A 12,126-nucleotide genomic window follows, 5' to 3' on the forward strand; every position below is an offset into this window, starting at 1 on the left:
CATTCAATGCATAGCATGAGCTTCCCATTACTGATCTGAGTGCATCCTTCTTTTGCTTTGTCTTCTCGTCGTGACTGGTTGTTTAGTTTGAAATAAAACTCCCTCTCTGTCTCACACACGGACGTACGAGAGATATGCACACAGAAAACAACACGCCCTTGTTATTACTGGAAAGTCACAACTGACATCCCCCTGCAGGCGGCTATGTGCCAACTGAACAGTCATGCCCCAAGCTGGGGTGCAAAAATAAAACACTCCTTATTATGCCAGGGGCATTCTTAGCCAAAAAAATATAGTGGCATTTCATACAGAGGTCTTGGCAGTGGTGGAATGTATCAAAGTACATTTACTCATAAGTACTGTACTTGACTTGAGTATTTCCATTTAATGATACTTTATACTACTCCACTACATGTAAACGTTACATTGAAGATTCACATTGTTAATACACAATATAAATCAGCTAATACATTATTATAATAATATAATAGTAATCCTTTTGTACGTTTACTTGAGTAAGATTTTGATTGCTGTACTTTTTAACAGAGTATTTATACACTGTGGTATTAATACTTTTAAGTAAACGATTAAAATACTTCTTCCACCACTGGGCCGGGGTCTATCAGTATGCACATGTGCTGCTCAGAGCTGCAGTATCAGTCTCTTATAATGTGAGCGCATCACCCATTAGTATTTATACCACCATAGACAGAAATAAATACATTGAAGGATCACCCTATTGTGCTTCTTCTAGACTGGGGCCACTCGGCAGTGTGTGTGTGTGTGTGTGTGTGCGTGTGGACGTCTTTATCTGGCACTGGCTAGGCTCTGCCTCACCCAAAAACGAAGTCACGTAGTACCATTCCAAGAAACTGTCCTGGTGCGACCCCGGTCACTGAGTGGTATACAGAGAAGAAGCACAAACAGCCAGAGGTCAAATTGTATTTGGACTTTGTGCATTATTTTCAGTCACACCTTTTGTCACATTATGAAGAATGTGATGGTACTTCAGAGAAAAAAATGAACACCCTTGAGATGTTTAAATTTTAGAACTGGATCTCAGATTCTCAAGCGAAATATTTATTGTACATTGAAGTTACACTTCAAAGTGGCCAAACAAGCTGTGAACCAAACATTGACATTGATATAACCATTGACCTTATAAAGTTGTTGTGGCAAACATGTTAGCCAACAATTGCCTGATATGAGCATTCATTTGGAGTTAAGTTTGTGTCCACCACAATGTCCAATGTCCAACATTCACTCTCCTTTAAGCTCTGTTTTAGTCTCCACCAACTCCTGAGGGAAATATCAGGCTTTTTAGCTGCTAAATGCTCCACTATGTACACCAGCTAGTCTCTAACTTTGTCTTTGTTAACTTTTTGTTGGTGCTGAGTAGGTAATGTACAGTGAGTTTATTAGAGCTTTTTTTTCTACTATAAAGCAGCTGGAAACAAAGCTGATGAGATTAAAACAGTAAATTTGCGAGCCGGAAAAAAACTAAACAGTGAGCTGAAAAACGCTTAAACGCTCTGTAGAACTGATGGGAACTACAGACTTGCGTGATAATTCTTTGTGAGTTTGTCACTAGGAGCAACTCCTTTCCCATTTCACATTAGTTATCTTAATCAATTGTTTGTATAAAAACATTGATCAGTGCAGTTTTAAAGGACACATGGAATTAAATATATTTCCCTCAGCAATAAACCAGCATCTGAATGAACTGATTTCTGTCAGCAGAAAGAAAACTGGAAGACTGGTTGTACAAGACTGGTACGGACTGGTTTTGAAACTCACTATATGAGTCAACCGTTATACTTGTACTAAATGTAATAAATTGGTTGCGTTCATAAAGAGTGCAAATCAGTGCCATTTGACTGAAAAAATTGAATATGAATGCAATTCGGCCTGTTTATTCATAGAACAATTAGCATGTGGACATCCTAAAATTGTACTGTTGCTGGTTCACCTTTATACACCTGAGTGATGCATGAGACTGCTACTTGTCAGTAATGCTTATTATGTATCGAAAGGTAATGTACAGCCAGAAATACATCCCCTGTGGAAAAGTACATGGTGTACCATTTCTCGTTGCCCTGAGATAAAGTAGCCAGAAAGCCCTCACCTAAGGGATTTTGCTGCAACCAGAACCTCTCTTTTCCTTCATCTAACCTCGTGCAGAGACGCAACGGCTCAGCAGACCGCACGAGCGCAACCTTATCAGCAGGCAAAAGAAGTGCCTCTGCTCCGTACCAGGGCTGACAATTAACTGTCGCGCAATGACTGGATTTCTCTGATAACCTTTTATTTGTTCCTCCTGCACATCACCACTCGCGCAATCTTGCTCCATACATGACCAGCCAGAGAGAAGCGAGCTGAGGTGAGCTCAAATCTCTTCCGACATATTGTACATAATGTCAGATATATCTACATACAAGCCTGCTGTGTGCGTTTACCAGCGTGACTGTGTTTCCCTACAGACAAACCACAACTTTGTAGTGAGTCTGTCCAGTATGACCTAAATGATCTTAACTGTTTCTTTCTGGCTGTTGTCAGTTTGGAATCAGAGAGGTCATTGGGTCAATGGAGGCACACAGCCACACGCAATGAGAGACAGTGCCCTCTGGCGGCCAAAGGATAGCATGAAAATAATGAAAGTTTATTGAAGAAGACCAACGTGGAAAACCTTAAAAAGAGAACTTTTAGAGAAGAGAGTTGTATTTGTGAGTAAAAGAGGGGCAAATAGGATTTACTAGTCATATGCCCAAAAACAGAATGGAACAAATATTTTAAGAACTGTTTGGCATCGACCATGACCTGCAATGTCCCGTTTGATGTACTTGAAAATGTTCTTGTGTAAACTGCCCATTCATTTCTTCTAACAATATAAAGTAGTTTCTAATTAGCTGTTCAAAGAAAATAATAACAAGCTTCATGGACAGCCATGTCCATGTACATATTAAAGATGTACAGGTAATGAAAAACAAATCACACAGAAGCCCACTGCTATGTACAACTGTTTATTTTTGATTTGCAAAACATCTGACAAAAATAACATTACATAAACACCAATTTAAAATAGAAAAAAGAAGATCTTTGAAAAAAAAAAAAAAGACAAAAGAAATTGCAATTACATTAGAATTTATGGTGACTTAACTTTTTTTTTTCAATAATTGGAGCCATATCATGCTGACCTACACAGGCAGTTTATGGCTAATAGATTCATCCGTATACATGTGTTACAAACATTACATTAAGTGCTTTTTGTTGGTTCAGGCATTTTAATTGAATGTGGCATGACTTGGGTTCACATTGCAAAGTTGAGAATGCCAAAAATAAAATGTACTCCTTAGATCAATACACATGACTAAGTACTAAGTAAGAGGCCAACCTTCTCATTAGAATTAAGCTGGGGAACATCTGAAGCCAGCTTCATTAACACCCTCCCCTGCATTAAAAAGGGACATATTATGGCACACAGCTCAGGGTAGATGTGACCATGGCAACATTGTTCCTCAGTATTCACTGATCAATAATAATTCTTTTATTTCATTCAGTGTTTACCTGAAGCAGTTTGACATGAATACAAAATAAACTTGGTTTTAATTCACCAAAGTGAGTAGTTGCTCCGTTAATATGATACTACGATCTTAAAGGATTTTTTCCCCCCCAATGAGCACCACTAAGTTGCGTGTGTTTCAAAAGACACGATCTTCCAATGAGGCTTGCCGCGCCGCTGGGAGGGCCGACATTTTGGACGATGCCTGTATTATGTGGTGTCAAACAACACACAACCTGACGATGCTCGAGATAAAAGCAGCATTGCATGGATACTGAGGATTTCCTAATTCCCCTTATTAGGACAAACACCGGCAGGGAATGAAGAAGGTGCGGGAGCAGACTTTAGGACAGAAGGAGAGGTGAAGACTCAGAGAGGGGATGAAATGATGCAGCAAATAAAAAAGGGACAAGGTAAGGATGGCGTACTACAGAGACCATGCTAACAGTACCAAATGGAGCGCAAACACACCTCCCGTTTCTCCTACTGCCACAAAGTCTTTCAGCTTGTTCCTTCTTTACAACTGCATTCACTCCACAAAGTTCTCCTCTTCAGTTTGCCCTTAAGAACCATAAAGATAAGGTGTCACCAAGACATCCAAAGGACAAAGATGCAGAGGAGATGTCTTTTTTGGAGTAAATGCAGCCTCACCCTAGCCAGTGTGAGCCCCGTTGGTCAGAGTGCAGGCACTATATTAAAAACACTCCTGGTATTTTGTGCGTAAAAAAAAAAAAAAAAAAAAAAGAAGGCAATGTTAAGTCTGAAGAAAAAACTGTACAAGAAAAAAAAAAAAAAAACTATGAATGACTTCATTAGCTGGACTCTGGACTACATCTGTGAGATATCTGAGGTAATCATTGAAGTATGACTCATTAGACAGCAATAAATACCAACATGGATACAAATATTACAAAAAGTAAAAACAGAGGCAAATGCTTAATGCTAAAGCAAAATCTGAGCTAAAAGAGGTAGGTTTTTTTTTTAGGTAGATTATGGTGTACATCCATACTCCTTTTTGTAATAACTAAATTGAGTTGATTCCATTACAATCCCTGTCCTAATAGGAGGAACAAAAAAAAAAACGACTTGAAAACCTTTGCACTGGAGATGGACAACTGTTTTCTATGAATGATATACATGTTTTTACAGACAGGATTTGTAATGGCAACAGTTATACAAAAACTTCAAAAATGTCTAATGTGATAAACTGTAAAGCTTGCTGGTGAAAGTGTACCATGAGTTGTATATTGCAGGCATTGTTACTGTGTTATGTTTGCCAACCTTAAGAAAATATCACCAAAGATGGATCCCTCTAAATTTGTGGTAGATTTCCATTGACATATGGGTTTCAAGTTCCAGCATTTTCAACGACCGCAACGCAGAGTTAAAAACTTGAGCAGCCTACCATGTTAAAACCAAACAGGAAACTCTGGGGATGCACCAGATTTAGTTGTATTTGCGTGTTATGTACAGTATGTTGGGAGGGGAATTAAATGGGGGAAAAGGTCCCAAAAACAACATTTAATCACATATTTAGTCATAAAAAAAAGGTGGTTCCCTTCTTATGATGAAACCTACATTAAGAATTCCCCTGGCGCGATGCGGTACTGACCAAAATCTATTTGTTGAATTAGGGGCTACATAATACATCCACAAGCCTCTTCCTGTTTGGTTTTCAAAGCCCCAAGAGCAACTCCTCTTTTACCCTGTTCTTGTGTGGCGGGAACTCTCCCCGTGGCACTTACATGTTCACCAAAACCTCCCGCTGTATTAAACATACACAAATCAACACCGTATCTCTATCTCAAAAACGATATTGAACTAAATCAACCCCATAATCTACATACTGAAGTATGTATTCAGAGAAAACCAACATGGAGACTTTTCAAAAACTTCAAAAGTCAGTGTTCAGTAACCAAGCACATCACACCCCTCATCAAACTGACATACTATACATATGAGTGGTACTGCCTAAACACTCAGTCCTCAACTCCTTAAAGTCCAATCACGGTAGAGAGATTTGTGGGGCATATATATATATATATATATATATATATATATATATATATATATATATATATATATATATATATATATATATATATATATATATATATATGTGTGTGTGTGTGTGTGTGTGTGTGTGTGTGTGTGTGTGTGTGTGTGTATGTATGTATGTATATATATATATATATATACATACATACTCCCAATGATTTTCAAGAAGAAAACCAATGATTACATCCAAAAACATCATTTAACTATCTGTGCTATGCAGATCATCTCTGTGTGCAGCACTGACTGTCAGCTAGTTGTCACAGTGACTGATGGAGAGTTGGAATAAAACCACATTGACGGAGAATGGACTAAACATCCTAAGCCATGTGGCCTGAACAAATTAAAGCAACAACTGTCACAACCTCACACAAAGCAGTTGTGAGAACTCGTCCAGCTCAACGACAAACACGTGCTCTCTCTCCCACCATCTTCCTCTAAGATCACAGAGTAACCCTGGTCTGCTCTCGGTGTGACATAGGAGGCCTGTACAGGCCAATCACAGGAACCGTTTTAATCAACGTCTTCTGTCACACAGCAAATAGAAGACCAAAAACCATGTGTTTGAGACTCGTGTCATCTCTGTATATGAGAGACGCTTTTAGTGAAATCATTTGAACTTGGCAAGAAATTGACTTAACACTTCTTTGGGGAATTTTGTTGATATAATAAAACACGCATCTCATAAAATGTTACCATAACCCCACATGCAGCAAGCTAAACATTACTGGCCTCTAAACCTAAGCATTTTAAATTCTCTTGGCAGTTTGGTTTATAAGCCATTAGATGCTGTCTGATGAAGCATAAGCCCAAGATGACAGCAGAGAGAAGGCATATGAGCTCCTATCATATACAAGCTTATCTTCCAAGAGCCATGGATAAATAGCATATGAATTTTAAAGATTATATTGTGAGGATATCCAAGGCTCTGGAGTCATCATTTCGATACATGATGTATCAGGTGTATAACTAGCTTAGTGATCTATATGGCTTATATTAGAGAGCCTGTCCTCTTTCTGAAAATGAACCTTGGAAATTAGGCAAATACATCAACCCACCACTAAAAAAATTATTTGACTGAGTCAAATACACAAGCAATCCCTGTTTAAGCCATTTCTAACTCATTCTTACAAAAAGAAACTTGATCAAAGTCAAAACAAAAGAGCATAGTGTCTCAGAAAGTAGTGATAATGAATCAAAAAAGAAAAAAAGGGTCAATATTATATTTGCATATATATTTCTGAAAGAATTAGCCTTGAGAATTATTTATGTAGCCCTATGTACAGCGGCAGACATCTTTTATACATTTATATACCTGGTATTTACACAATGCAGCCACTAGAGGGCTGCGCAGCATACATCATCAAACAGGAGGGCCTGAGTGTAGAGGTGCGCACCATAAGCACAACCCAGGCCCTCCGACATTCTAGAAAATCCACTTCCCTGTCAGAAACGAAAGGGGTACGATATCTGGGGAGGTCTGAAGCAGCTTCCTAAGCTCTCTGCCCACTGAGCCACTGTTTACTAAGGAGGAACAATTCATGGAATTGTCTTTAAAAGGTGAAATGACGTACAAAAAAAACATCCATTGCAATTACATCAGTATATATGCCAATTCCAAGTATGGTATGCAGCTATATATTAACAAGACAGGCCCCTTGCTTTGGCCTCGATTTACTATCCAGTTAGATTTGGCATTTTAGCCCTTTAAAATCTGTGATAATATAGACACTGTATTTCAATACATAGGCTTGAGTAAAATGTGGTAAAACAGTGCGTAGGATACATGTGGTAGTAATTAACTATTTACATGGAAACAAACAATTAAACAGAAGAGAAGAATAATGAAAAACATTTTTAAGAGAGTAACAAGCCATAATGCCGGCTTGGTTTGATTGACAGTTAGCAGTGTAAAAGTAGCTAACACATTTAGTGGCTAATTCTCATCTCAAAACCAGGCACCCCAAAGTCCTATCAAAACCTCACTAGATTACAGACCGTTCTGTACTCTGCAGTATAAACCTAAATAATGACAGTTTAGTTTTCATAGGCTGTGAGGCTAGTCAGACAACTTGCTAGCATGTCGAGTGGCTGCATGCGTGAAACGAGCCATCAAGCAGCAAGGCTATTTTTAGGTACTGGAAGCTTTTTGAGAAAGTAGTTGACCATACCTTTTGGTGAAAGGTATGTGTCATATAGATGCTGCCTTGGAGAGAAGCAGATGAAAAAAAAAAAAAAGAATGAAGTTTTGAAACATCAAAAAGTCAAAGTAATGTGCAGGCACTGCTTTTGCACTGAAAAATACTGAAATGTCAGTATAGTGTAGTAGACTGTATCTAAATTGTCCGTGTAAAGGTTACTGTTTTACATAGGTGATGTAAAACAACCCCAGTAAAACAAAGAGGTAGCTCAACTGAATGGCTAAATGAATAACTGAGTATGCTTGTTGTGTTGGTGTGTGCACGTCACGTACACACACAAAATGTCCAGGCATTTAAAGCAGCTGCTTGTTGATTTAAATAGACAAAAACACTGTGTATAAGCAGAAGTTGTATGTATGGTTGATTTGTATTATATGAAGTTTCCTTGTTTAGTCTCTAAACATCTGCTTGCTCTCCATCACACACACACACACACACACACACACACACACACACACACACACACACACACACACACACACACACACACACACACACACACACACACACACACACACACACACACACACACACACACACACACACCTCCATTTAATCCCATCCAGCGCATCCTCAACTCCCTCCCTCCATTTCTCCTCACTGAGGTGGTTCAGAGGTTCTAGGAGACCTCGCTGCCAAACACCTCCAACACGAGCGGAGTGAGCTGCATGCTGTGCTCCGGCTGGAAGGAGAGTGAGCGGTACTGTTTGGAGTGCTCCTCGTTGAGGCTGCGCAGGTCGGCCAGCTTCTGGATCATCTTGGCATAAAGCAGCTGTCCCCCTGGGTGGCGAAGCTGGATGTAGGCCTGCAGGGTCTCTGACAGACTGTCTTGGAGGGCTTCGATCCGTGCGTGATCCTGCACACCTGGGCGGTCTGCAGGAGGGGGAGAGGAGACTCTTAAGATATTTATGGTTGTTACACAAGCTAAAAAGCAAGCAAAATTAACTATAAAATTGAAACGGCATTGAGCAAAACTGAGCATCAAAATGTTTGTTTATTGTAGAATAGTATTTATCCCACAAAACAATTATAGTTCAAATGTAAATAAACATATAATTGCGTGTTCTTTGTGTTTGTATTTCTACTGTTCAGGTGGCTTGCTAGGGAGAGCACATCTAATGAATAATGAGGTGCCTTATATATAGGCGAACAAGATCACCCATAAACAATTCATCTTGACACTCTATAGGTTCCTTCCTCCACACAGTCAGACCTGCGGTACCTGGAGAAAGCAAGCAGATGGCCATCAGCAGCACATGTTCCTCCTCCTGCAGGTTGAGCTTCTTCAAGCCCACCTGGAACTTCACCAGTGGCTCCAACAGCTCCAGAGTGTGGCCCGCTACAGAGAATGCAACACATCATTACTGTCCGTGCGGCACATAGAATCAGCTCCATACTAAATCATAGAAGAAAAGCCCTCCAGGTCCCACTTACTCATTATTTTTCATTTTGTCTTGCATGCTGTGCATTCTCAAGTTTGTTTTCACTAAGAACTACCAGTTGAGAATTTCTTTTAAATCAGCAAATTTTAATTTGGATTGGTGTATATGCCTTTTCTTGGGGGGGCGGGGTTTATGTAGATACATAAATAAAAAACCCTACAAATACTGATTACATGTTTTCATTGATTATCATGACTGTACCTTAATTTCCTTATTTCATGCCAGGGGCTGTGAATTAAACCTTAATGTTTTCTGATTATTATTATATATATATATTTTTTTTTTGTTGAAATCTCCAACCCCTGATTCTATCTCGCTTTGGAAGGAGCTTTTTCTGCTTTTTTTGCCTCACTATATTTGCGTATTTTCAGGCGCTGTGTCCGCCATTTTCATAGCTTCCTATTGGATGTGTGCTTACGATATGTTTATTCCTTTTTTTGGAGTCCTGCCTTCACACCCTGTGCACTGTGGCTGGCGGCTATACACCAGTTCCCAAAGGCCTGACACCCAGAAACGTCACGAACACACCAAAATGCTGCCTTTAAAGATATTTTTTTTTTTTTTTTAAAGTGGAGTTTAAAATGTGGTAAAACAGTGCGTAGGATACATGTGGTAGTAATTAACTTTTCGGAAAAAAGGTGTTTACCAAGTATTGAAAAGTATAATTTGGATAGGTATGGAAAAAAGGTTGTACTGGACACTTTTAATGATACACAGCAGTAACTATGACTATGTTACATTACAAAATTACTAATGAACTGCAACTGTGAAACAAGGGGCAGAATTCATTTGAAGTACCATGTAGAAGAGAGTAAAAACTTTTTTTTAATACTTGTATAGGCCTGTCACGATAACAAATTTTGCTGGACGATAAATTGTCCCAGAAATGATTGTGATAAACGATAATATTGTTGTTCTGAGACCATTTTCATCCAATATAATGATAATGGCATAATAATGCAGGTACACTTTTTCAAAAATCAATAAACTATTATTTCTAAAGAATATTTAACACTGGAAGTGGAAGACATTTTTAATATCCACAATAAATGAACAAAACAACCAAAAACAATAAATAAAATGGACTCTGTTAACAAAAAATGCACTGGAATAAAAACCAAACCCAATCAAAATAATAAATAAAATGGAATTTTTTCCAGCCACGATAATTTCCATTTAAAAATGATCAAGCTCATTTTTATTTATCATGATTAAATCTTTTTTTTTTTTTTTTTTATTCATGATCATGATTAATTGATTTATTGCATATTGCGACAGGCCTATACTTGTATACTATTAATTACTGCATAAGAAGAAGAAGAAAAAAATCTGCATTCTAGTCATGTTCATGTCAACTATTTAGTGATATTTTAAGAGCACAACAGAGCTGCTTCTCCTGGCCCAGACAGGGGTCGTTTTGTTTGGTGAGCAGGTCAGGAGTGACATTCTTTAGTTAATCCCAGAGAGAGGGCTCTTGTGTGAAAGGCAAATGAAAGCCTTGCCCCCAGGAGCCTCTGTGAATATGTAAGACTGGTGTTGCAGAAAAATGTGTATTAGCATCCTTTTCCTGTGGGGTATGTAGGGAGGCGACCATCAGCAACCTTTTCTGTACTCCCACGCTAATGATCCTGTCGCTATCCTACTGCCGGACTGCTTCCTTCGAGCTCTGAATAGAAGCATTTAGCTGAGCAAAAAGGGTTGACGAGCATGCACATGCATACGCACTAGCTAATTTTCACGGCAGTCAGACGGTACACGTGGCAGAGTTGACACTGACCTTTGGTGACATCACTGATCTGGTATTTAAAGTCAGGCCCACCACAGCTCCAGGACATGTCTTCCAGGTTGAAGCTCTGATTTGAGCGCAGCATGATCACCTCAATGGCGCTGGACTTAAGCAGGGCAATCTGGTCCTCTGCAGTCAGCTCCCTGCAGGGAAAGATATCACTTACTAAGTTAGTGAACCACATTCATGTTTAATTTGAAAGCAAAGCGATACAGCAACAGGTAACCAAGTAAAGATCCAAACCAAGTACATTCCCTTTCGGTGTGTTTATGTCAGTTCATCAGTTGTATAATTCACGTCAAAAGGATTTTGTTTATCAATGGTTTACTGACTACAGGTTCGACGTCAGTCACATTCTTCAAAATTTATCAGAAGCATGCTGTGCAGGAAGACAAAAACATCCACAATATGGCTTTCGGTTTGCTTCCTCCTGCGGTGATGGGTCCCTGTGTACGGATAACTCATTTGATAAACCTAAATCGTACTGATGCTGTTTTAAGCGCCGTAACTGTCACAGTAAATGTAGCAATGTTATGAAAGTTCTTTAAATGTTAATTAAATGAAACTACTGAACTAGCAGGAGACATGACCTGAAAGCTGCAGATCTTCAGGGGAGGCCTGGGGTGTTTTTCAGGGCTTAGCGAGCAGATCATAAGTGGACAAACATTCCAAAGGTAATCCGACCGCATCCATCACTCGCTGCCAGTGGGAACAACAACTTTCAGGAAAAACAGGCCCCGACTCGTTTTAGAATTGACTTTGGGGTGACCCCCGAGACACTGAGTGTTTGTCCCTGTCAACACGCTGAGAAACAAACGCGCTGAAAGGCCGCAATTGCAATGTGAGGAAGGTAGGAAAGAAACAATGAAAAAGCCTTGGGCAGCTATTGTTATTTTGCCTTTACAGTTACAAATAATGTGCTGGCTTGTGTCTTCCACAGGTATTTTATTCTATTTTATTTTCAAGGTGATATTGCATTCTCCTTTTGTATCTCTTAAGGATTGACCTTGTGCCATTCAAACTTTCTTCCTCTAAAGCCAAGGCCACTTACAGGCAGATTGTGGTCCGGACCCAGATGCCATC

The 12,126-nt window shown here is 39.2% G+C and overlaps 1 protein-coding gene across 1 annotated transcript in view; it reads right to left on the reverse strand.

Annotated features, from left to right (window-relative positions):
- Positions 1-8,328: 8,328 nt before the first annotated feature.
- LOC114554225 (vitamin D3 receptor B) overlaps positions 8,329-12,126 on the reverse strand; it is a 28,493-nt gene continuing 24,695 nt past the window's right edge. The window contains exons 8-10 of the mRNA XM_028575918.1: positions 11,035-11,186; positions 9,038-9,154; positions 8,329-8,688 (exon numbers count right to left, since the gene is read on the reverse strand). Of these exons, the coding sequence (XP_028431719.1) occupies positions 8,435-8,688; positions 9,038-9,154; positions 11,035-11,186 (523 nt within the window). The 3' untranslated portion in view covers positions 8,329-8,434. The remainder of the gene's footprint in view (positions 8,689-9,037; positions 9,155-11,034; positions 11,187-12,126) is intronic.

The sequence above is a fragment of the Perca flavescens genome, chromosome 4 (genome assembly GCF_004354835.1).
Source record: "Perca flavescens isolate YP-PL-M2 chromosome 4, PFLA_1.0, whole genome shotgun sequence".
Taxonomy (NCBI): Eukaryota; Metazoa; Chordata; class Actinopteri; order Perciformes; family Percidae; genus Perca; species Perca flavescens.